General features: G+C 49.3%; 1 protein-coding gene across 4 annotated transcripts in view; it reads left to right on the forward strand.

Annotated features, from left to right (window-relative positions):
- The window catches only part of Ssbp3 (single stranded DNA binding protein 3), a 140,541-nt gene that overhangs the window by 90,919 nt on the left and 23,135 nt on the right, over positions 1-26,487 (forward strand). For all 4 annotated transcript variants that reach the window (XM_051188363.1, XM_051188364.1, XM_051188365.1 and 1 more), the window contains exon 5: positions 12,142-12,231. In XM_051188363.1, coding sequence (XP_051044320.1) covers positions 12,142-12,231 — 90 coding nt within the window. The remainder of the gene's footprint in view (positions 1-12,141; positions 12,232-26,487) is intronic.

Genomic DNA, 26,487 nt, shown 5'->3' on the forward strand with positions numbered 1-26,487 from the left:
ACAAGTCCTGTGGGGCAGTCAGGGATTATAACCACCTTTTTAGAGCCAGCCAAGGCACAGCCATCTTGGGAAATCCCATTCTACAGTTTTCCTGCCCCTTGACTTGGTATGTGGGTCAAGGTCTCCTTCCTGTTACATAGCTCTGGGTTGAGTTTCTGAAAGCCAGGTTTAATTTAAAATTCTTGTTGTCTTGGGTGGAGATCTTGGTCGTGAGTGGAAGTAGACAAAAATCAAAGGAAAAGCTGCCCACATTAGGGTAGGTAGCTTGGTCCTCTGCCAAGGCTCACTGTCCCGAGTTCCAGGCTTCATAGTGGGACAGACTGAGGATTCATGTTTGGGTTGCTCTAGCAGCCACAGTACGGCAGGAGAGCAAGGAGTCTGCAGGAGTATCAAGCGCCGTGTTTGCCCCTCCTGACACTTGGGTTTATGTAAGGTTGCTCTCTCCTTTGAAGTTACATCTTTAAGAAAAAGAATAAAGAAGGAGAGGGAAATTTCCCAGAACGGCTATGGTGAGTCTTGTCTAGAAAGGTCTTCTACTTTAGTTAGCACAGGGAAGAGCCAGACAGGGTACAAGTCCTTCATTAATTGGTGTTTAGTGATTTTTTTTTTTTTTTTTTTTAACATGTAGTCTGCTTTGCCTTTTTGGAACCAGCTAGGAAATGCTAAGGCATCATAGGTAGGAGTCTCATGAAACAGTCTGCTCAGTGCCCAAGGCAGCCTAAGAGATGTAATGGCATGTGAGAGAAGTGGACATTCCAAGTAGAGGCCATGACATCTACAAAAGCTAGTTACTAGCAAGGTTACAAGTGCTGGGAAAGAAGGGGGTGGGATGGAATGGGAGGAAGAGAGGTGATGATTTCTTCACAGCCATGGACCCTAGATCTTCTCAACACTTCACATCACAGGACACATCTCAGGCTAGGACTAACTGCCTAGCTCTAATAGCTGAGCAGCAGAGGCAGCAGAGCTACCCTGTGTTCAGTGTATTTCCATTGGGCCTCCCAGGAAAGGGACACAGGTGGAAATCGGCATGGTCTAGTGTTGAGTTTTAGTTTATAATCCTCCCACTAAAGTTTTTGTTCTTCTTTTGGACTGGAAAGCCAGATGTTTAAAGTGTGGGCATTGGTGGAAGACTGGAAATTCCTTGAGGGAATGGGAGAGCTTTGTTGAGCAGAAATCATGAGAGTAGTGGCTCCTAGGGAGGGGGCCTGAGAACTGGATGTTGAAGAGTTGGCACCATCCCGTATGTGGTTAGTACAGGGAAGGGTCAGGGTAGGATGCAAGCTAGAGAGCCCGGTCCCTTCCCTTTGAGCTTCATTGTGATGAGGGAGTAGACATGTGCCAATGTATGGTGATGTATTTATCCTAAGCTAGCTCCACCTTTCTCTGAGGCTGTCTCTAGGACTCTGTGGCTTGGTCAGTGATCTCAGGGCTTGGCAGATGACTCCACATGGAACACATTATCTGGGATGTGGAGAAAACATCTCAGAGTGGGCCTCTGCCCAGGCATTCTCCTCATCTCCACACAGGTCTGCCTCTCTCAGACTCTACAAGTGGTTTGTACCTTCTCCTGGTCCATGTCCCAGTCCTGTGTGACTAGGGGCCAGTGGAGCAGATGGTTCTTGATTGAGAGCCCCAGGACCTTAAACCTGTCTGAGAATAAAGAGCAACCTTTGCTAAGCTGGGCCAAGAGTAGGAGAGACAGATAGGTCTCAGCAATCCATAGAGAACCAGGTTCCCTTCCTGTACCCAGTCTGAAGCATGGCCTACACTTCTGAAGTGGAAATGACAACAGGAGTTAAATTCCTTGAAGTCACCCCATTCTTCTCATTGCCTGGATATACAAACACTTCCCTGGGACAGTTGAAAAGGTCACTTTAATTGTTTGGAGATTCGGCAGTAGTCTTTGCTGTACTGACATGACCAGTGACTCTAAGAGACATGGCCTGTCTAACTCATTTGGTGGCAAGGGCTCTGCAATAGCAGCACCCAGGTGTTTTTAGTTCCCAAAGTTGGTATGCCTGAGAGCACTTTGCGCTGAGATGTGTGGACTCTGTGCAGATGTGTGTGCATGTTTGTGCGTGTGTATGTTGGAGCAACTGGTTATTTGGATGTGGCCTGCTGTCGAGCCTTGGGATTCAACCTTGTGAATGTGGTTGAAAGGCAGGATTTCTGCAGGAATTTTATTCACTCAGACGGTATTTACCGAGACAGCATCTTCTCCATGCTGCCCACACCACACCCGCCCCATCCCTGAGAAGACAGCTGGCTAATTTAATAAGGAATGAACGGTCAGGTGTGGCGAGTGCTGTGATGAGAAGCACACAGAGGGTGAAGGACCATCACTAGGCTGAGAAGAGGCTAGCATTGCAGAGAGGGGGACCAGACTTGCACAGGTGGTTGAGCAAACACATCAAATGCAAGAAAGGCCTTTGGTACCCAGGACCAGGTCCTAAAGTATGTAAGTGGCAGCAATCCAGTCTTTGCCAAATGGAACTTAGAATCTGATTTGTTGGGCATTGGTGAGTCTTATGAAGGCCTCTTCCCCCCTTCCTTCCTTCCTTCCTTCCTTCCTTCCTTCCTTCCTTCCTTCCTTCCTTCCTTCCTTCCTTCCTACCTACCTACCTACCTTCCTTCGCTATCAGCATCTTAGTGTGAGTAGAAGAGCACAGGGTAGCCCTCCTCTGTGGAAGAATCTTGTGTCTGTTCCAGAAGTTAGGTTTGAGTCATACTTCGATATTGTGGAATAATAAGGATCAGGAAAAACAGATAGGGTGAATAGATGTTTGTTCAGGGAGAAATAACTTACAACAGAGACAGATGACCACCCACAGGTTCCCATCCCAAGGATGCCTCCAGATGCTCTCTGTCTCCATCCAGCAAGCCAGAGAGCTGGGGGGGGGGGGCTGCCCCAGACTTAGTTCCCCCAGGTCAAGTCGGCACCTGTCCCCACCCCACAATGCAACAGGTGCGGACAAAGTGAATATCTCACTGCACTCCAAGTCAGAGCAATCACGATTGGATTCCCTTAAGGAGTCTAAGTGGCTACCTCTACCCTTTCCAGCTCAGGACTCCTGTCTGACCTTTTTAGCAGGTCTCACCAGCACTCCAATAGTCAATGGGTATGTGTACATGTGTGAGACTCTGGACCCTTTATTATAACAATAAGAAAACACTTTTATTGGTGTGTCAGGTCCAGATTCTGGTGGTTAGACAAGCCAGCGTTCCTTGGGGATTCTACCAAAGGAACCAATACCCTTATCTCTGACAGAAGGGACAAATGGTTATCGCTGCCTATTAGCATACCAAAGCTGGCTCCGCTTCAGTATCACAAGTACCTGTTACAGCATTTCAGAGTCCTGCTGGCATCACCCCACCCCTTACCTAAACAGCTCGTGGGCTCTATGCTCTACTCTCTATATCTCTATCATCTCATTGTCTCTCATTCTTATCTCTTGCTCTCCCTGTCTCTCTTTCCTCATGACCAGGTACAGTCTGCCGGCCATGTTCAGTCTCTCTGCTCGAGACTCTTCCAGATGCCTTTGGTGGTTCTCTCCTTTATATCTACAATAAAAATCTTCATTGTAACCATATCTTGGAGCAGTCATGTCTTTGGTTTATACATGATGCACCGGGCATATCTCTCCCCCCTCCCCCCCCAAATATCCACAGAGACCTTGAATGACGACCTTCAGGCCAGGGCTATATCCAGAACAGAAGCAAGTAAACTGGTGATTTTGTGGTGGATGCCTGACCTCTTCTGCATCACCTTGGGAGCAGACCAATCCTCTGTGAGCCTGAAAGTTGATTAGGGTGAGCTCTGCTATAGAATTCTGCTAGAGTGTAGGGTCTCCTCATAGCTGATTGCTGCAGAAACAGAACTGGAGACATGTAGAGTGTTTGGCTCCTAGGGAAACCGGGTACCAGAACCTTGAATAGTTGGGAAGAGGGTGACAGGACCAGTCCCTTTGGTCTAGCTCAGCCCAGCCAACCAAATACTACTGTGTGATTGGGCTTCAAGGAAATTGGTTGGCCCGGTGTAGGATCTAAGAGGGCTCCCTCAAAACATGAGTGCTCACAAGGGATGGGCACCAGGCCATGTGGTGTGTGTTGGTGGGGTGATGTGGCAGCACAACTGAGCTCTGGAGTCTCATCACTTTGGTGTGACCTCAGGGCCTGCCCCTTAGCCCTGATGCTCTGCAAACCAAGAGCTTGGGGCTCTGAGACGCTGGAGTGACACCCCCCCCCCTTTCTGTCAGATCCTACGGAGATTAGCTGCAGGTGTTGGGCTCTTTCATGTCAGTCTGAAGATAGGATAGAGGGGAAGAAATGTGGACTTTGAAGTGAGATACATCAGGTTTGAGTCCTAGACTGCTACTTCCTGGCCTGCCATGCATCCTGGGGCAGGTCAGCTCTCTGAGCTTCGGTTTCTCTCTGTAGCACCGGGAAGATAATGCTTCCACTGTAGGACTGTTGAGAGGATCAGAGATAAGCACATAAAAGGCCAGGCATTAGGAGGTACCTGCTATCATGTCAACTGTTGCTGTCCTGTGTGTCACCTCCAGGAGACTGAGTGTAGGAGCCTGGAGGCCCATCTATATTGCAGCTTAGTGCCTTCTGCCCTCCTGCCCTGTTGATCACTGTGGATGCTCGGGAGCTGGCTTCAGTCTCCACACAAGAATCTCTGTCTTCCATGTCTCTGTGCAACAGGCAGGCTGGCACCTGACTTTTCATCTGCAAGGCAGTCTCTGCTGACTTCTACCTGGTGGCTGGGCTGGAGGGCTGCTAGAGTGGACAGTGGCAGGCACTGGGAGTGCCCAGCTCCTCATGGTGTTATTTGGTCCAATTTCCTTTGCATTGTGACCTACATCATTCTTTATTTGCTAAACCCTCTGAGCAGGCAGCAGTAATAAATCAATTAATGACTCCGATGAATCGTTTAATGGCTGACAAAATAACACTAAAGCCAACAGCTTGCATCTCTCCAGCAGTACCAAAGGACGCTGGTTGACGCAGGGTGGGGGGACGAAACAGAGACTGTTAGCGAAATTAGCCCAATTAGTAGTGCTTTAAAGGCTTAGGAGTCATCTGCTCAACGCTGAGCTTGCAAGTGGGGAGTGGGGCATGTGCTAGGGATGGCTATATGAACAACGGTGGCTGGCTACTCATGGCTCCCCCAAGGCAGGCAGGAGAGCTTAAGGATTCCAGTCTACTCATCTATGCAAAAGAAACCATGGCAGGGTTGAATTGTGTACCCCTTCTCTGCCAAGGGTTAGCTTCTTGGCTTTGATATCAGGGACCCTGGTGAGCTTTTCAGACTGTGCACAGTCATCCTGTCACAGCAGAGGATGAGGAAAACTGACTCTGAACCCGCTAAATTGAGTGCCAGCTGAGGAGGTGTGGGTTCCCACCCTTGAAAGGTGTGGAGGACTTTGCCTTTAGTAATTCCTTTAAAACTTAAAGCAAAAAGTTCCTAGAGGCAATGACTTCTGTTCGCCATGCACCTTAGTCCCGGAAGGATTAAGTTGTCATTGGAACTGAGCGAGTATGCGGGTCCACGCCAGGGAATTTTCCACTCTGCAGGAACAACTGCCAGCTTTCTTGTTAAAGAGCTGTCACTGGCCTACTATGACATGTTTGTGGTTGTAAGTAGCTCTTTAAGACAGCAGGCAGTGTGTGCATGCATGTATGTGTGTTTTGCTAATGGCATAAGCCATCTTTTTAAGAAGAAAGGGTCACTGTACAAAGAGCATGCTGTTGATGTATTGCGTAGTGTTCTTCCAGGGGCATTTGGTCTCCCTCAACCTCCCCAGCTGTGTACATGGGCAGGCCAAACCTCACATGGTGCAGCCCACACTGTAGGCTTGAGAGAGGTGTCTGCTCACAGAGGAGGGCACCCTGGCCAGGGTCCAAGGCACAGCTAGGCAGCTTTAGCAACCTGGGACTCCACCTCTTACCCATGAGGCACCCTTTGATCCAGTTCCCAGAATAGCTTGGTGCTTCCTAGGATGGGTGGGCCGGCCTGTGGTATGATGACCTCCTGTCTCAGCCTGGGGAAGCCAGATCTTTTCTTTTGAAAAAGACCGGCATCGTGCTTTTCTCTCCCATCTTCCCCCCTCCCCCAACACACACTTTTCTAAGGTGGCCACCCACGAGAGACTTCTTAGAAGTGTAGCTTAGAAGTGTAGCTTCTTTAGAGCAACGTCTCATCTTCTTCCCTTCAGTGCCCATCTCCACCCCACACACCCCTGTGTGCTACCCACCCTCACTGGGCTGTGTGTCTGTGTCCCAGCTTCTTTGAGGCTGAGGCAGGAGGGTTTCTTGAGCTCAGGAGTAGGAATTCAAGGCCAGCCTGGACAAGACAGTGAGCTCCTCTCCTCACAAATGAACAAATACAAGAAACTCACAAAACTAGGTCTGTCTGTCACTGTACTCTTGTATATAAAGCACACCTGTTTTGCCCACCTAGCAAGATGCCTTACCTGATAGACCCAGCAGGGGCCAATGGCTTCCCTTCCTCTGTGTGTGACCATGAAGGGCAAAGCAAAGGCAATGTGAGATGTCTAGGTATTCCTGGTGATTTAAGGGATTAGAACTTGCATACAGACCTCTGTTTTCAGGTGTCCTGTAACATTCATCCCCAAATTGGAAGGAGAGAATCTGGGATTTACTAAGACCAGGCACAATGTCTTTAGCTCGGTCAGGCCTGACTCCGGATGTTGCCCATTCTGGGCCACATGAGCTCAGATAGGTCTTGTGTAGCCTGGATTTTACACACAGAGGTAGAGTACTAAAGGGGCAGCCATTCTGGATCTGGACAGCTGTTGTTCCGTCATGTGAAGGAAGCCCCCATACTGGGTAAGGGAAAGGGAGCCCTTGCCCATCCCTATCTGGAGATGGAGTTGGTCCTGAGTCGACAGAGTGTCATGGGAATTTGCTCCCTAAAGGACACAGCAGGAGTCCTGTGATGGGAGAGAGGGTTAAGATGTCAGCAATTAATCTCTTGCTGGTGTCTCCTGCCTTTTTAAGTCCCGCTGTCCTGTAAGGCCCTGGCTCAAGTGCCACCTTCTTCCATAAAGCCTCCCTGATCCCCCCTAATCCCTGTCTCAGTGCCTGCCTGGGACACCTTTCCAGGTCCCTCAGTTCTGTCACCACAACTCACTTCGTCTTCCAGGCCTTTAAGACAAGCCCATGCCCTGTCACCTCCCTGCCTCGTTGGTGCAGTACTGTCTCCAGAGTGTTTGCTCAGTACCTCTGATGTATGCCGACCCCTTACATCCCAGTCTCTCCTCCTCTTCCCAGGCAGGCCACTGGCAGGTTAGGTCCACAGACTCTTCGGAGGGATCTTCTTGTCTTTGACGTACAAACAGTCTCACTCCCTACTTCTTGGCAATAGTTTGAAATAGTTGATAGAGAGGGCCAAGTAGAAGGTCAGCCTCCTTGGGAATGTTCAGAACACGTAGGTGACCTCAGTCACAGAATGACTTGTGATTATTGGATGGTTTAATGATCGGTCTGCAGTTTCTCTTCACGAGCCAGAAAGTACACAGCTTTTCTTTGGAATTGCGGGGGCTTCTGGGAAGACTGATGCTGGGGTTTCCTGAAACTGAGGCCAGAAGTTTAGGGACTAAAGTTAGACCTAATTATTAGTTGTATAACCTTAACACTCAGTCTCCTTACAGATTAAACCAGAAACGTCAGCTTTCTTGGATACTGGGGCATAAATGCTTCCTGTTTCTCCCCCCCCCCCCCTTCCTGGTTTATGGGATCAGAGTGAAAAGGTGCTCACTTCTCTGGCTGCTCCTGAGTTAATCCTGGTACCACGGGGGAAAGGACTTTGTCAAAGAAGCAGCTGTGTCAGATCTTCCTCCCTTGCGCTCAGCAGCCTGGCTGTGACTGCCTGGACGCTTAAAGGGCTCAGGCAGAACCTCACAAGCCTTGGGTGCCAGATGCTCCCGGTATGGAAGCCTGACCACGGCTCATAGTGGGTAGTTTGTGGCCAGAGCTAAACCTTGATTTGAGGACCCTTGGTCCAGGGTTCGTCTATGATAATCCCCAGCACATGCTAGGTGGTAGTGGGTAATACGGCAACCTCTTTCTTGATCTATCACTAGTGAGCCAGTTCAGGACACAGATCAGGGAAACTTTGTGTAGCTTGAGATTTCTATTGTTGGACCTAGAGCCATTCCTTGGTCCTAGGCAGGTGAGTTTACCTCTTCGCCCATGATAGCCTCCTGGCTAGAGAGCAGGGATCCTTTGTCCCCGGAACTTGTTCTTACTCTAGTTGGTGTTGTCTCTTCATGGAGGTCAGCCCTTTGTTTTCTCTGAGCTGCACAATCAGAACTCGTGCTCCACTAAAATTCATGGTGCTCTGGTCTGTGTGGGAGACCAGGGGACCACTTTCTTTGCACATCTTCAATTCTCCACTGCTCTGGTCTTGGCTTGCTGCGGGGTGATGGCATTCTCTCTATCCTTTGAATTCCCACCGTGCATCTTTACCCTGTTGATACTGCTGGATTATACCAGGCTACCCCAGGGCTCTGCACAGACCTTTGGGCTGACTTGCTAGGAGCAGCATGGATCTCTAGCTTTTCCCAGGGGGTATTTCTGCCAGGACCACACCTATCTTTGTCACTTTGATTTCCCTGGACACATGTATGACACACCTCCTGCCCCCTGCTAGCTTGGGCCCTCTGCCACGTGGCCTGGCTTGAGTTTCAGTCCAGGAAGGCTTGCAGTTGGTGGTTTCACACGTGGCTGTGCTGCTGCATGCCAAGGCCTGAGTGTTGGGCAGGACGCAAAGAGCGGAATTTGTAGAACAAAGTACTATTTTTTTGCAGCCTTGTTAAATTGGTCAGGAGTAGTTGGCTGGCTCAGGAGAGTCCAGGGTTCATCTGTCCACTTATATAAACAAATCATATTTATTTATTCTATGGGGATAGGCACTACTGAAGCTTGAACATGGAGGTTTGTTTAGAAGAACTGCTTCTTTCTCTGCTCTGTGTGGGACCTGGGGGTTGATCTCAGATTCAGGCTTGGCAGCAAGTACCTTTACCTTTGAACCATCTTAAAGACCCATGAGTATTTCACTTCATTCATTTTTCCTGAAACTTCATTGGCATAGATGTAAGACCCTGTGTATTCATGTGCATATATTTGGATGTACATGTGTACATGCACTGGAGGGGTGTGTGTGCGCTCATGTTTTCTCCTTTGTCCATGTGTCCATGCTAAAATCAGTGCTGGGGAGGAGGGTCTAGGGTCTATGGCCCACATGCCAGGGCTCAGAGACAGTCAGGTGTCTAGGTGCTTTTAATCTTTGATTTGTGAGTGTTCTGGAGGAAGGGAGGGCTGCCACTTTGTTCTTCGTGCTGTGCTGTTTCCTGGCTTCCTCTTCCCATTGTGTATGCACCAGGATTGGCAGTCCTTAAAAAAAGGAAATGATGTCCCTACATGAGAAGGGACCAAGTCCAATGTGTGAGGTCCTGGCCTTTCAGATCGGGTGTCCTTTCTGCCTTGATTCTTGTGTGGCTGGCTGTTCGTCCTAAGCAACTATGTAGTGTAGTATGCTGTTGGCCCAGAGAATGTGCCAGGGATTTGGGTTTGTTGAGAAAACTCACATGAGATACTTTGTTGAGTGCCTTAATGGAACTCTCAGTGCTCGAAACCACAGGGAGAGGCCAATTCTTAGCAATCCTGAAAGGTCTGGCTCCAAGGTGGTCATATTTGGGCAGGCCTTTGAATAATAGAGCACTCATTTATTGAACACTTGCTGTATGCCGCACCCTGTGCTGAGTCTTGGGCATAGGTAGGCAGATCCTGTGGTTAAGGTGTGGGAGGATGAGGGTGGACCAGATGTGGACTGGGTCTCCCAGGTGAGGGTCTGTAATGGTTTCTCTTGAGCCCTCCCTAGTCTCCTAGCGTTTACCTCTTGGCACCAGTTGCTGCTTTTCCGCCCTTTTAAGTGTCCATTCCAATTCCAGCTGAAGCACCTCGGAGCTCCTCAGTTTATCTTCCAGAAGCTTCATGCTCCTTCCTCATGGTTGACATGGCTGTCTTGAAAGTTACCACAGCCTCTTAATTAGGACAGTAGTTGCCCTGGTCTCTCACCCACCCCTCGTCCCCAGGACCATCTGCCCACTTATGATTTCATAAAAGTGAAACAGCAACGTACTCACAGATTCAGTCTTTCCTTTAAAAGTTTGTGCTTCCCACCATTGTAACAAATACCTTAATATGTAAAAAGCCAAATACCCAAATAACAAAGAATTTGAATGTTTTACTATGAAAGTAGAACTACAGTTATCAGAGTAAGGCACTTCATGTCATAATCCATAATGTTGATCAAAATACCAAAAGATCCTATCAAGTAAGCTATGATTCCAGGTCAGCTAGTCAGGTGGCTAATGAATGATGTCTATGGAGAATGAGGGAGTTCAATGCAATACCTCTTCTGGAGGAAACTCAAGAGAGACATGGATGTTTATCTCAGCCCCCACCGCTTTTAGGTCCTTTCATTCCTACTGCAGAGAAGTAATTGTTAGTACAAAAAGTTGCAACTTAATCTTGCAGGCAGAGGAAGATTCGCTGTGAATTCCAAGGTTAGCCTAGTCCAATAGTAAGTTCTAGGCCAGGTAGGGAGGGGTGTGTGTGTGTGTGTGTGTGTGTGTGTGTATTCATAGAAACAATAATGCAGCTAGTGGCTGAGCCTGCTGATTCCTCCTGGGGTGTGTGTGTGTGTGTGTGTGTGTGTGTATTCATAGAAACAATAATGCAGCTAGTGGCTGAGCCTGCTGATTCCTCCTTTGAAACCTCTCCCAGATAAAGGCAGAACTGGGGAGGGGAAACTCCTTGTCTGTCTGTCTGTCTGTCTGCTCTATCTGTGCATATGCATGCCTAAGGCTATAGACTGGGGAAACAGATGCAGACCTGCAGTGTGGGGTTAGGCAGGGTCTCCTTAGGCTCTGTAGGTGCCTTCATTTTTGAAAATAGCTCATAGCACCTTCTCTTTACCTGGGAGTTGCCAGGTACCCACTGCAGTCCCTTACTGGCTCTTCATGCCCCCATCAACAGATCTTTCCCTGACTGCAGACCTCAGTCCATCCCATATTCTTACCACGGAGGTAGAACCAGGCACAACCTCAGAGGCCAGTGGGCCATGAATATTCCACATAAACAATAGCTCTTGTCTGGCGCATTGTTCATTTTCTTGTATATGGTATTTTAGTTGGAGACCATGTTTCTATTTTATGTCAAGGAAAGAAAAGAAGTAATCTCTGGGAGTGATGAGAAGGTGGTTGATGAGGGAGTGCCATGTTCTTGGTCCCAGTAGTGTTGGGAGGAGCAGGGTTGAGTGGAAGTGGGCGGTGTACCTGGGGGTTTTGGCTTGAGTGGGAAAGCCTGGAATCAAAGCTCAGGTAAGAGGCCTAGATCTTTGACTTTGTCAAGGTAGGGCTTTGGCATCTCAGCCCCAGCTCCGCACGTGTGAGCAGACGTGCTGGCCACACCAACAGGTTGGACACATTGTTGGAAGGTGGCCAGGTGGGGCATCCAGTGTCATCCCACCCCTGGGAAGCATTTGTTGAGGCAGTTGTACCAAGTGGATGCCAGGACAACAGCATTCAGCAGTGACTGTTTCCTATTGTGTAACCCACACTCTTCTCGAGGCATTTGGGATCTGGTGAGGGTCAGAGCACACACATCCTTCTCGCTAACTGGGTATTTTCTTATTGGATATTTATTGGCTTGTTCTTTGCAGCATATTACCCATTTGGAGAGGGTAGGTACCACTGTTCATGAATTGGTCCCCCTGCTTCTTAGAGGAGCTGGTGGAAAGGCAAGGTATAGTTCAACAGTGGGCACTGTACTGGCTGCCCGTCACCTCTCTGCCGGTTATTCCATGAGTATTTTTGCTATGTCCCTGTTCCATCACTCCTTTGGTGTGCCTGGTACACATTCCCCCATTTTAGAGAAGAAGCAGGGGGGGGTCCCCCAAGTCTGTGGCTTGGCCACTAACTAGCACCTCTGCAGGGCTTTTCATAGAAAGTGGCCTTTGAGGAGGAAGGGTCTGTTCGGGGCCGGGCCAGAAGCTCTGTGTGTCATTGGATGCTTGCCACTGACCTCCCTGTTTTATCTCCACAGAGTGCAGCAGCTGCCCCAAGCCCTGTGCTTGGCAACATTCCCCCCAACGATGGGATGCCCGGAGGCCCCATCCCACCAGGGTTCTTTCAGGTATGTGCTGGTCTGGGGCCCTGTTCTGGGCAGGTGGGAGGGACGGAGAGCAGGAGAGTAGCTCAGTTTGCCATGGTTTAAATACAGTTGCTTTGTGCTGGTTGAGGCCCCACACCCTCCTGTCCACAAGCTGCAGAAGGGAAGCAGGAGATGGGGAAGGTGTGGACCACCAGGCAGGCTATGGCCGTGCCCTTCTGCCCGCCCTGGTGTGGAGGAGGTCAGGGTTTCCAGGCCAGCGTGGAACTTTCTTTTAACAAAAGGCGTATTCTTTGTCTTTCCTTTTTTTAATGAGTAAACTGTCCTTTGTTTCTGTTCTGTTGCTGCTGTCATCGTCATTGTTTACTTTTCCTGTCCAAACTATAAACCTTAGGCGTAACTAGAAAAACAAAAAGTCCCACCGCCCTGGCGGGTCTCCACACCCTTTTAACTACGGCTAACCACTGATTTTTCTTTCCATGTGATCACAAGCGGCACCCCACAATATTGGTGACCATTCTCCTCCCACCACAGGCAGGGATGGAGCGTACATGGGATGGGAGTCCCACCTTCTCTACAACACACTCTGTTGGTCTTTCTGGCTTGGGTAGGGCCATGGGAGGTGTGAAATCACCTGTGTTGTTTTGTCAGGGTAAGGTGTGGCCACTTCCCTCCCCTTTTCCGTTCTCTCCCTTCCCTTCTGGTGCGCATTCCTCTACAGCCAAGCTGGGGCAGCAAAGTGTCAGCCTCAGCCTGCGGGGCTGTGAGAAAGAGGCTTTCCTGGTGGAGCTCTTGATTGTGACATCGCCAATTCTGTCAAGTCTGTCCTCACTGAGTTTGAGGAGTGCCTGGTTGTCCACGCCTTCTGAAGGGTGGGGCTCCCAGCCAAGGTTGTGGAGAGAGCTCTTAATGGTGGAAAGCTCAGGAATATAGAGTTAGACCAGAGGGCGATGTGCACAGTGCAGGATTGGGAGCCTTGGAGTCATGAGCAAAGACAATGGATACCTCCATGGAAACGTTAGGTCTCTTCCTGTGCCATGGCTGGGAGACACTTGCACTTTGTAAGATTGCACGTTTTAGTTGGTGGGAAATCTGGGAAGAGGAGGGCTAGAGCACATTACTCACCAAGAAGAAAGGCATCAGTAAAATTTGCTTGCTACGTAGAACAGAGAAGCAGCAGGCTGTGTATCAGCAGGCAGGGAGATACAGGGATGATAGTTCACGGCATCTGTGTGTTCCCAGCATGCCACCAGCACTAGGGCCTCATTCAAGGTTTGGAGACAGGAGTGGCTTCAGAAGTCTTGGGGTAAGACTACAGACATAAGGAAGAGGGTCTGAGAGAAAGCAAGAGCTGTGTCCTTTACCGGAGGGGAGGCAAGGATCTGTCAGGCCTTCCTACTCTTGTCCTGCTCAGTGGGAGTTCTTTCTGTGGTTCCTGTGTCTCTGCACGCGGTGTCACAGATCCCTGATGCAGTAAAAGCATGGCTTCCCTGCCTGGTAGACAGAGCCCACCCAGGTATCACAGCCACCTGTGTGCCTTTGCCCTGAGTTTTCTCCGGAGTATTATTAGCTCCCTTGTTCTCGCTGCAGGCAATTGTAGTGAGAAGTCAAGAGTAGATGACTGTGTTTTTAAACAAATGAAGTACTCTTTGGGAGTCAGGACAGAATGCTGGACCCCCTAGAACTGGAGTTATGGGTAGTTATGAGCCACCATGTAGGCACTGAAAATTTAACCGGAATCCTCTGTGAGAGTAACAAGTGCTCTTAACAGCGGAGCCATCTCTCTAGTTCTGCCAGTTGTATTTTTAAAAATAGGCCATTGGCTTCTATTTTGGCCTGAGCCTAGGACAAGGAATGGGTCTGTTGATATGTGGGCAGCTCCCAGCTTCCTGCTTTGCTAGACTCTTCCACGGTTAAGTTCTAATTCCACTCATACTTTGTGGGCCCTCCCCTATGACGTTTGGGGGTGTGTGGTCAGAAAGCCCAAACAGATTCCTGCCCTTATTTAGCCACTAGCATCCACTGTTAAACAGAGGTATCTTTTAGATTCTTGCCTTGAGGTCATGCCTTTTCTCCAGGCAAGGTGTACTGCCAAGGGTTGGCTGGGCCATTCAAGAAGGTTCTGGAGCCCAGGCCTCTCTGCTCTCAATGCCTCTGAGCAGCTATGTTTCTTATTCCCCAGCATCATCCCCCTTTCTTCAGATGAAGGGAGGTGGGGCAGGTCAGGCACTCAGCATGGTGCTTGCTGTCTTTGATGCTGATCACTTGGCCTGGGCCCCTGCAAAGAGAAAGGGCATCTCTCTATAAAAGAGGAAGTGACAGCCCATTTCCGAAATGGATCAGCTCTCACCAGGAATATTAGTGATTGATTGCCACCCTTTACTGTCTTCAGGCAGCCACTCTGATATTGGAGGGGAAATAGAGATGGTATCGAAGGTTTTATCTGTTGTCCACAATCGTACTTCTTCCCTTCTTGGCTTCAGCCTTAGGCAGGCGGCCGTGCTGCAAGAGGGCTATGTCCTGGGAAGCCAGCCCAGGTGGCAAGGCCAGCTTTGTCTAGCCCCTATCCTGCGGTATCATACACCTTTCCAAGTCAAAACTGCAGCTCTCGTTGGTCCTAAATTTAGAAACCAGCAATGCTCCAGGTGGCGAGGAAGGGACAGCTGACTACTGCCTAGGGAGGCCCCTCAGAAATAGCGCACATGACTCCCTCTGTTAGGCTTAGATCAGGCCAACCATCTAAGTTGCCCTATTTGCTTTCTCTCTCCCTTGGGTCTAGGTTTCTGAGATAGACAATGCCAGTCTATTCCTCCAGAGTGATGTGAGATATGTCTGACATTTGCATACGGATCTAGTCTCACTTAATGGTTTGAGTACTGCATGGGTTCTTGGAGGCCAGGGTAGATGAACTCTCTGTTCCTTGTTATTGAAAAGGAAAAAGCCTAGAGAGGGACACAATACGTGTTTGAACCTAGTTTACTTGTGGTATTCGTGGTACAGAACAGAAACCTAGCCAGCCCTGAAGTGCTAGACCTAGAGTTCTGACCAAGAGCCAACTTGGGCATTCAGGGCTGGCACTCTGGAGAAATGCGCTTGCTGAGTGGCCTTGGGCCAGAGCTTTAGTTTTTCCCATCAATAGATGGGGCAGGCTGGACTAGATAGTTTTCCAACCTTTTGGTTTCCTGCTTTGAACCCAGATGGATTTTACATAATCAAGCAATGGCATTTTCCCAGCTTAACTCAGGCTATACATACCGCAAGCAGGTTGGCCTTGGCCTGGTCCGCTAGTCTCTTGGCCCCAAGGGGAAACTGTCCAGTAAAGATTTCTAGGTCCAGAACTGGACAATTACAGGAGAGCAGGGGTCATAGAGCAGAGTACTGGGTACAGACTGTTTCCGTTCTTGTTTTGTTTTGGAATTCCAATAATTGTTTTCAGTTGTATGTTTTTAAGCATGCAACTTACTTTCGTTTTGCCAAGTGATTCTGCCAAGGAGGCAGGGCTGGGTGGGAGGGGGAAACTTAGGAAGAAGGTGAAGGACTGCCCCACATTGTCCAATAAGATTTGTACTCAAGAGTCCAACCTCTGGCTTCCTGGCTGCCCACGGACTCTCCTTCCACAGGCCACTGAAGACCAAGTGGAGGTGTCTGATGGTCTAAGAGAGGAAGGAAGACTATGAGTGTCTTCTTGAAAAAGACACACATACATTTCCAGCCAGAATCCAGATGGGGTAGCCCAGCACACAAGTTCCACAGGGGCCTAATGACAGTGTTTGATATGACAGAGGACTAGTTAGGGTACGGTATACATTCCAGTGTCCTAGACCATCTCATCATTCATAAAAATGGATGTGGAATCTTGGAGGTGTTCTGTGGCTCAGTTCTGGGCTAGCAGAGGGAGCCAACTCCTTTTGTCTAAAGCTCAGCTGGTGGAGAATGTGAAGTTCCCCAACATCCATTCTAGGGAGACCTCCTTTTCCACCTCATTCCTCACTGCCAGCCACGCCCAATGCACCAGACCGGCCTTACCCTCTATCCTCTACAAGGACAAGGTCACCAGGCAGAAACACTGCACACAGCCTGGAAAATAGAAAAATAAGCAAATAGAAGGAAGAGATCCACAACCCCAACCCTTCTTCCTGCAGGCTCAGCTGCGGTCTCCCTGAGAGATGCAGCCTCAGAGAGAGAGGGCTCTGCTGGTTGTTGATGCCCTGCCAAATGGTAGGGACAAACTTGTGAGGCTCCAGCCTGAGATCCCAAGTCCTTGAGGGAATAGAGAGAAGCTAATTTGAAGCTTTGTAGAGAACGCGGTTCTCCCATCTGCAGATATTATGGTGAGCAGAGAGCTCCCTGGCAGTGGCAGAAAGCAATCAGATGCCTACCTGAGCCTTGGGGTGGGTGGTATGTTTCTAGGGAGGTCAAAACACAGTCAACAAGAACGTGCCACTGGTGGCGGTGGACTGATTCAAGAATATGCCACTGGTGGCGGTGGCCCTGCTCTAGAAAGTCCATACTGATTACTGCCTTCCCCCCAGAAGAAAGGAAGAGAGCAGAGGGCACATGGGCCATTCCTCCAGCCAGAAAGTTGTTACCTCAGGGCAGGCACCTCTGCTGCACTGACCACTTCAAGTTAGGGTTGGGGGAAAGGGTTACACCTCATTTTCCTGATACCTGAAACTCACCACTAACCAGGCCCCACCCCTCCACCTAGCCTCTGCCTAGCCTGTTGTCCATGGATTGAAGGCCCACAGGTGCTTTGTGAGCCCCTCGCCATAAGGGGATAGGAACACCACCACCCCAAGCTTCTTACCAGGCTCAGTCACTCCCACTAAGAAGGACTAGGAGAGAGGAAGTGCCCCAACGCCCGAGTCCAGGCCTCAGTTGAGTGGGATCCTGTCTCCTCTGCCTCTTCCTGTTCAGCTCAGCTTACTCTGGGAGTGATTAACTTCCCACCTCTGGTTACTATGATGGAAGTCAGCTGTAGAGCTGAAACCTGAAAATGTCTGTCTCGGGTGTGTTTGCCAGGCGCCTCCCCCTCCCCCAAGATACATACTCTGGATTGAGTCTAGCCTTGCTGACAAATTCTTGTGTGTCCATAGAGCGCCTTCCTATGCTCTCTGGGACTTTTGTCCTTCTGTTTAGTGATGAGGCTTTACCACTAATCACCTTCCCTGTTCGTCATCACCTCCACAGAGGTTAGGCTGTGCTCACCTGGCCGCCAGCCTGGTGCCTTGTGTCTGCCCAGTGGTAAATGACTGGCACCAGGGCTCCTAGCAACCATGGGCAAAAGGTTATTCCTGATGCCAGCCTGCCTGAGTGGCTGGCTGGGGCCTCGGCTGGTGTGCCTGCCAACATGCATGTATGTGTGTGGACAGGTTTGTGTCTGCACACTCCAGCCGCTTGCCCTCCCCCTCAAAAAAAAAAAAAATGTGCACTCCACATGTAGCGCCGTAACTCTCACTGATGAAATGGAAAGTTGAACATAAATCATTGTCTGCCGCCCCCGTTAGCTATGCATCAGCAGTCAGCGCCTGGGAGATTTGCTCGGTAACAAAGCCCCCAGAGGCTTTGCAGGCTGCTACTGCCCCCTAACGAGGAGCCCAGCTGGTTTCCTCCAACACCATGCAGCTCTTTCCCTGTTCCCTCCTTCCCAAGTAGGTACGAGGCCTGGACAGAGCCTGCTACTGTCCTTTGCTGTTGGTGGGGCCTTACCCCCCAAGCTGAAAACTCCAGTCAGACATTTATGCATCTAAAGCCCGAAGGACTGGGGTCAACTGCTGTTGAAGACCTAGGGCTGGTTTCTCCTCTCCTTTTGGGCTTGCATTTTATACTTGGCTTTCTTTTAGCATTGGGTTCTCTTTTCTGCTTCTGAGAGCTGCTGGCCTGTGCTGCTCAGCCAGCTGCTCAGCTCTGTGCTATTTCCTTTCTCCAACAGGAGTCGCTTGTGGAGATGCTCCCATTTGTGGGAGACCCGATGTGCCGGTCTTGCCATCACATCAGCAAATTGTGTGAGATTTTTCTCCTTTACAAAGAAAAGGTCAGGTTTGCCTGGCCTTTGTAGCAGCAGAAAGGGTTTGAGGAAGAGAATTCGAGTAGAACCCTGTGCTAGTATGCCTCTGTGGTACACAGATCAAGATGCCTCCCTGTGTCAATCATACTTCATAGCCCCTCCTGGGAAGATACAGGGCTGGGTCCTGGGATATGATTCAGAAGCAGCTCAACCATCTATTATAGTATGAGCATACTTCTAGGACTTAGGACATGGCAGGGCCCACCAAGGGAATTCTAGGTTTGTGCCCATTTCCTTCCCCAGGTAACCTTTCCATGCAGAGTTTCACCTAGACACCAATCCGTGATAGTAATGAAAGCACCTAGCCCCAGGACCCCCAGAAAAGCCCTGTCTTTTGTTAAGACCTGACTGGTGGTGAATGAGTCTGGAAGTACTGGGGGCAGACACAGCTTTCATAAAGTGACAGCTCTGTGTTAGATGTTAGGCTCCCCTGGGGCTTTCCACCCACCCAGCTGGTGACAGGACATTAGCTCTGTATGCAAGGCAGAGTAGGTATGGATGGCGCCCATTTCAAGCCCGGAAGTAGTTAGTGGCTGTGAGCAGAGCCTTGGGAATAACAGTGCTTTGCCTCTTCCCGGTAGTGGAATGTGGGCAGCACTTGAGGTGCCATAGGATTCTTGCTGTTTCTATCTGCTGGAGGGGGATGGGCACAAATGTATGTGTTCACTAATGTTTCTTAGTGTTGCTGGAAGACGAGGAACAGCCTTGAATCCTTGCTGGCAGGGGCCTGGAGAGCATGATGGTTTCTCTGGGTTAGGCAGATGCAGAGCCCCATCCCTCCTTCTGTGAGAGGCATTGTCCTTCCTGGTCACTAGGGATGCTCCAAAAAAAATTGAGTGACCCTCTCTGAACTTGAATTGCTTCACCTCATGTTTGGGGTTGATGATATTGCCACAACTCTTGGGGGCCCACGTGGAGGTGCTATAAAGTGACACAAAACCCTGCCTGGTGCTGGATGCCTGATGAGCACCCTGTACCTACCACCCTTTGCATGGTTGCTATGTCCTGGCTGCTTTTATTCAGCGCTTTCTACCTAGCCAGGAGTCAGGGCTGCCTTGAGTGTTACTCTCTTTGTGGAAGGGTATCCTTGAGATTAGCAGTGTTCATGCATGCCATTGCTGAGGTTTGTGGTTTCTACAGATCAACTACCCTTCAGTTCCACTGACAGGTTTGGTGCCTGTGAAACAACAGTCCCATTTGACCCTTCATGAGGAACTCCTTGCTGAATGTGCCCACTTGACTTAATCCCTTGGCTTTGGCCACCCTGACCCCCTTATTCTTTGGTCTAGCCAACAGGAGCCTGTAGGGAAAGTGACGGCTGGGAACTAGGTTGTGGGTTTAGGAGCCACTGCTTCTGTTCCCAGCAGGCTTGTTCCTGGAGCTTGATGGAGACCTGTTCTCAGACCTTAGGGAGTGTGTCACCGGAATCTTGCTGATAGAACAGAAACAGCTCCACCTACTTCAGCTCTCAACTGAACCAAAGAGCATGAGAATGGTTAGAAATCTACAGGATTCCTTCTCGGAAGCATTCATTCATTCATTCATTCATTCATTCATTCATTCATTCATGCAGTACACAGTCACGGTTGATAGCCTTCTGCCTGGCCTACTGGGCCCTCGGTGTTCATGGTGCACTTGTCAGAGGCCATCGTGGACTGCATATCAAGTACTCTACCTGTCCCCAGTGTCCCTTAGTTAACATCTGGACCCTTGTCTGACTGCCCCTGCTGTCCTCACCACACTGGGAGTTCAGCTCTTGATCTCCAGGGCGAGGGCCAGACCTGTTGTTCTAGGGCCTGGTCTCTGTCCCTCCATCATTCTGTGTGAATTCTTCTCCCAACTACAGTTCTCTCCTGTAAGAGAAGGCTCTCCATTCTTAGGTCATCGTTATTTGAGGTTTTCAGAGTCTCACCATACTCTGAGAGCTCTAAGATCAAAATGGACAACATTGACACACAGATCTAGTCAAGTTCCTCTTCCCGAAGTTTGTATTAACTGATCCCAGTAAACTTTGCAGTTGTGGAAATAGTCGAAGAGTCTGGAAATTTGTGATCTTGTATGAAAAAGTGGCCTTATTTTCCTGAGTCCTGGTCCCGAGTACCATCACAGGGAGTGGACACAGGAAACACATATCACAGGCTGGAACATTCCTGCCGTTGAAGAACCTAGCAAGTGGGATTCCCAAGTGGATGGTGGGGAAAAAGAGAGCTTCCTGAAGAATTCTGGGAGGTGGATGCGACCATGAGCTGACAGCTTTCCATAGGAGCGGGTGCCTACTGGTGCAGCTGGCTCCTGGCATGATCTGAGTACTTGAGCCTGGGCACTGTAGGCTCATGCTTGTCTTAGAGCCACGTAAGATCTTCAGAAGGCACACAGGCCAGGCTCCTGCCACAACCCTGGCTCCTCCCATTACCCCAGAGTCACTCCTTGTGCTTCTGCTGAAGTCCTGCAGGGATCATGCGTGTTGCCCATGTAACAGTAGACCGGGCATCTCAAACCTGTGACTTTCCAGGATTCTGGCCATTCACTAGGCTCAAACCTGTTGTGTTACTCAACTGAGGAAAAGTCCCAGGCCATCCCGGCATGCCAGGGGAGGAAAAATCTCAAGAAACCACACAGCTACTTAAGGGAGCTGTGGGAGCAAAATGCAAATCATTGGCCTCCAGGCCTGTTGTCAGATACCTGCTGTTTGGTGGGTGAAGAGACTGAATTCTGGGCATTTTGGATTTGTGACTTGCAGGGCCCCCATTACCTCCTTCCTAGTGGGCTGTGAGCAATCATGAATTGTCTGTTGAGCCATGCAGTGTTAGGATAGACGAGCTGTGTGTGCACATGAGTCTGGAGGGCTCCGGGCATGGCAGGGTCTCTGGGTGGATGAGGCCTCTTTAACATGCACCTCGCCTTCACTGTGCTGTTGTGATTAACAGCAGAGCCCTCGTGCTGGCAGGCAGGGTAGAGGCTGGAAGCAGGAGCCAGCTGCATAGCAGCACTGTCCAATTTCAGAGCAAATGGCAGTTTTTAGGGGGTGGGGACCAGATTGTTCTGGCAAAGCCATGGCAGATCCCAGCAAGGCCACAGAGTCTACTCACAGCGAGAATATAATGGCTTTCCCTCCTTCCCTGTGTAGTTGGCAAATGATGAGAGCTCACGGTTTTCCCCATGGCCATCAGTTCCGATTCCCAACTTGAGAAAGAAGAGAAACATCTTGGGGAAAAGAAATGGATGTGTGAGCCTGGGAGATAGCAGTCTAATAGTGACTTCCTTACAGTAGCTCCCATAGGTTAAAATTCTTCAGTCTCAGGCCCAGATCACCATCTTTGTGTAAGCACCCCTTTTCGTGAATTAGGGCTGCCTGGACTTCATCTTCTGGGTCCAGACTGTCCAGGACACATTTACATCTTTCAAGGTCACTGCTTGCCTAAATACCTCCTGCACCTGGATTCAGTCTCCGATGCTGCTACGTTCATAGTGACATTTTGGTCTCTCCATCCAGCCTTCATCTTCATCTCATCCAGCCAGGACAGGGCAGGATACTCTTGTTCATGTCTCCAGTGCTTAGCATTCACATGACATGGGGATAGTACCCAGTAGTCAGATGAACTGGCTGCAGCAAGCTGTGGGTACTGCCCATTAGTCTGAATGGTGAATGTTTTTCCTTCCCCCCCCCCCCAAAGTTTGCCAATTACACAGAGAACAGGCATAGTGTCTGGCAGGGAGACCCCAAGGTTTTGGTGGCTCCCAATTTCCCCTTTGCCCCATTCCCAACCATGCATTCAAGATAAGGCCTGATTAACTCAGAGACTCCTTCATCAACCTCAGTCCTTAGGGAAGGGGCCAAGCCATCCGGAGCTGCTGTGGGGATGGGGAAAGGGATGCATGCGTGGGGGTCAAGGTCAGCTTCTGAGTCAGTTTCCGTCTTCCGCCTGTGTGTCCAGGGATTCAGCTCAGGTCATCAAGCTGTCAGAAAGTGCCTTTACCCACCAAGCCATCTCATCATTCCCTGATTCAGTTAGTCAGGACCAAAAGTCAAGCCAACCAGGCTGCTGAATGGTGATGTGGTCAGTGGAAAGAGACAAGAGTATTTGCCAATTCCTGACTTGCATTCGTCTTGGCTGTCTCCCATGGGATAAATCTTGATGCCTTAATGCCACCACTTTGTCATCCCCTCCCACACTTCAAACTCACTGTGTGGCTGAGGCTATGTGTGGACCCTTGACCCTCCTGCCTTCACCTCCCAGGTGCATGTACAATCATGCCTGACTGCCGGTTTCTCCTTTTCAGATAGATTTTTATTTTCTTTGTCTTTAAAGGGAGATGTGAGTTTAAAATCAAAAGGTATGTATAGTATTGTATTTTCCTTTTTTATTTATTAAGACTTAGTTACTATGTATACATTATAGATGGTTGTGAGCCACCATGTGGTTACTGGGAATTGAACTCAGAACCTCTGGAAGAGTAGTAGCCAGTATTCTTAACCCCTCAGCCATCTCCCCAGTCCCTGGTATTGTATTTTTCTTTGCTAATTAATAAAGGCCCCAGTTTTCCCGCATCAGCTTTGAGCCATTGTCTTATTCAGTGATCTATAGATCATTCCTGTGATGGGCAGGCTAACAAATGTCCAAGGCTTTGTGAGCCATGTTTGACTTCTCAGCTCTCCCGTTGGAGCACAGAGGCAACAGCACACAGTGTACAGATGAACATGGCTGTGTCCCAATAAAACTTTATAAAGAGCCGGCAGGCCAGATCTCTCTGAGCTTGCTATAGTCTGGTCTGGTGGCGATGCCCTTGGGTCTTTGTGCTGGCACTCACCCCAGTCTCCACCTGAATTATGCATAGAGTATGGTACAGGGCTGAGTCTGAGCATGTACCTTCACGGCTGGGGCATGTCTGGCCCCTTTCTCTGCCTAAAAGCAGTAAGCACAATTTCCCTTTCCCATAGGGGTAACAGCATAGTCACTGTAAGGGTTGGAGAAAGAAAAACTTCATTCCTTCTCTTTGTTTTAGAAGCCATCATCTAGCTGGATATGGTGGCACATTATTTTAATCCCAGCACTTGGGAGGCAGAGGCAGGAAGATCTCTGAGTTCAAGGCCAGCCTGGCCTACAGAGGGAGATCCAAGACAATCAGAGCTAAACAGAGAAACTCTGTCTCAAACAACAGCAACAAAAACCAAAGCATCATAGGCAAGTATGCCACATACACACTGAGTGAGTGTTCCTGTGTTTCTTAGAGGGCCCATTTGAGGATCACATTAGCTGTGAGTCATCTCTCCTTTTGCTCAGTGCTGTCCTGACTTCTTGGAGAGAGGGACCAGAAAGAAGGCAGTGATACTGGCTTTACTTAGCTTGAGTGGAAAGCAGTGCACCTCTGCTGACTCTCCTTGATGTTTCCCCAGAGTGAAAATACTCGTGCATTCTTTCTCATTCTTAGCAGGAAGATGGCGAATGCCACTTGTCAGAAGTCTAACCCCATCCCTCTGTCCTATGCCCACAGTGCTTTGTGTGATGAGTCAGGTTCCTGACTAAGCCTCCAAAAGATCCTGCTCTGTGTACACCAATTCACATTGGACATACACATAGATGTTATGGTCATGATCCTCTGCCTTAGAATCTACACTCCCCAGATATGCTCACCTATTTAAAATAATAATAAAATAAATAAACAAAAACCTTTTCCAGGGAACACACTGAAGTAGGCCAAAAAGACAACTCCTTCAATCTGTGCCAGGTTTGTTCATGCAGATTAAAATGAAGAACTAACTTCTCCTCCAGTGAGCACTTGTAGAGTGACCTGTCCCTCTCTCATCCTACCAAATGTCATCCTCCAATTCCAGTGGGGTGAAGGGTGAAGCTGACCATGTGTGCAGATGCAGGCAGGCTATCCATGGCTCATGGGCACATCTTGGTCCACTCTGCAGAGTAGGGCTCACAGCCTTTTTTGACCACATGTGTGTCCAAGGAACAAAGTTGACTGTCTATGAAGTGCTTTTGCTGGGTGTTTAATCATCCTAATTTTATATTCTCTTATCTACAGCAACATGTCCAGCAGGCAGGTGGCCACCAGTACCACAAGACCTTCATACTCTACTTCTGGCTAATAAAACTCAGAGTCCACAGAATTAGGAAGGATGGGGGTGCCTTGGGCTCTTACTTTACCCCTTGAAACTACATCTTCCTTTCTAATATAATAACCTGTGAGGATGAAAGTCAGATTTGGCCTAGATAATAATGACACCATCATTACAAAGCAATGGCCTAAAGCACTGGGTATGAACTAAGAACATGGATGATGAACAGCTAAGGTCCTAGGCCACAAGGCCATGGCTCTGACCCTGGTACCACAGCCTTAACCTTATGCCTGCTCCTTCCAGGCATGTGCAGGTACTCTTGGGGGAGTGTCGGTAGCATTTAGGAAAGGAGTACATTATTAATCTTTTCTCCTTTGAAAATGAGCATGTGTTTAGTCTTCCTTAACCCTTTTTTAATATTAAAGAACTGTCATCCTTTCCCCAGAGTCATCTAGAGTACCAGCTTGGTCCATCTGTTGGATCTTAGTTCCTCAAGCTCAAAAGCAGGTACTACCCAAAGCTTTTTGAGGCACCTTAATGTACCTGTTTGGTCACCGCACTGCACAGGCCATGCCCTGGACATCCTAATGGGGCAAACAGCAAATCACTGTTGCTCTCAAGCTCTGCATGCATCACCACCTGACAAGCAGGATATTGTTGGAGGCTATACGGCTTTCCTCAGGCTGTGGACATTCATGGCAGGACACCCTGACCCAGGCCAGAACCAGCCAGCCGTATTACCATTTTCCCTGCCAGAGACAAGGACACCTAAGAGTGCCGTTGTGAACTGGGCCACACCGCTGCAGTATGGATGGTTCCGTTCCTCTTTGGGAGGCCTGAGGCTCAGGGATGTTAGGGAATTGGATTTGGCACATATAACTTCAAGGATTTTCCCATCGTGCCCTAGTGCATCTCTCAAAAGGAGGGGCTCCTGCTGGCAGTTGTGAGATGCTTTTCTGTAAAGACCTCCGATCTTGGAGCTGTAGGGGTGCTGCTCCCTACCATGCTGATGTTCATAAAGGCCTCTTCACTACACCATCAGCATCCAGACCGTAAGGTTCTGTGAAATGGCCGAACACTTGCCTGGTTCACACCTGTAACAGAGCCTCCAAGGCCTTGCCTAAGTGGCTCTCACGACCTGCTGGTTATAACACTACTTAATGCTGAAATTACAGGGAAAAGAATGAAAAGGAGGTGAGGGGGATTCAGGTGTCTGAAGGCCGCGATCTAGAGCCAGCTGTGAGGGAAGGGCAAATCCTTTAGCAGGGTTGGGGCTGTATGAAGGCCACACAGGCCATGACTGTATTTCTACCTTTTCCAAAACCCTGTAGCAGGAATTGCCCTTTATTTGGTTCCCCTCACCTCAGATCTCTTGTCACCACTCCACAGACAGTGAGGGCAGTAGATATGCCTGATTTACTGCAGGACTATAGTTCCCTTCCCAGCTCCCAGGGCCTCATAGAGCAGATCTATATTCTGTAGCCACTCTGGGCCTCAGTTTAGATCTCTAGGCAGCAAGAGGGAGCAAGGCATCACTCTATAGAGCCCTGGGAGTTTTTCCAGCTCTAGGCCTTTTCTGACTTTGGGTTCTTCTTTTCCCAACTGGGTCAGGAGCTCTCCTGAACACAATATTCTGCTCACAGGCTTGCAGGGTGGTGGGCTCCTCCAGATCCCTACAGCCCAGAATCAGGCTCTGAAACCTGCCTGCCTCCCCCACTTAGTAACTACAATGCTAGTGAGTACAGTCCCCTTTCTGAGCCTTGTTCCCCGGCTATCAAACAGCATGGCCACCGGGGCAGGTGGATCTCTCTGAGTTCAAGACCAGTCTGGTCTACAGAGCAAGTTCTAGGACAGGCTCCAAAGTAATACAGAGAAACACTGTCTCAAAAAACGAGAGAGAGCGAGCTAGCGAGCGGATGGTTGGTGGTCCTTACATTGCAGAGTGTAGGATTAAGTGAGCTGGTGCAGGCAAAAGCCCACTCTCCCCTGTGTTATCAGTGAGACGACAAGAGCAGTCAGTGACATGGCTAGATTTTAGACCCAGTCTCTCCCCCACACCCCTTGTTTCTTTAAAAACAGGTGTAGGTGGTGATGTAGTATTCCATAAAGAGAACCCTGGCTACTGAGTTTGGAAGCTTAGCTCAGG

The sequence above is a fragment of the Phodopus roborovskii genome, unplaced genomic scaffold, assembly GCF_943737965.1.
Source record: "Phodopus roborovskii unplaced genomic scaffold, PHOROB, whole genome shotgun sequence".
NCBI lineage: Eukaryota > Metazoa > Chordata > Mammalia > Rodentia > Cricetidae > Phodopus > Phodopus roborovskii.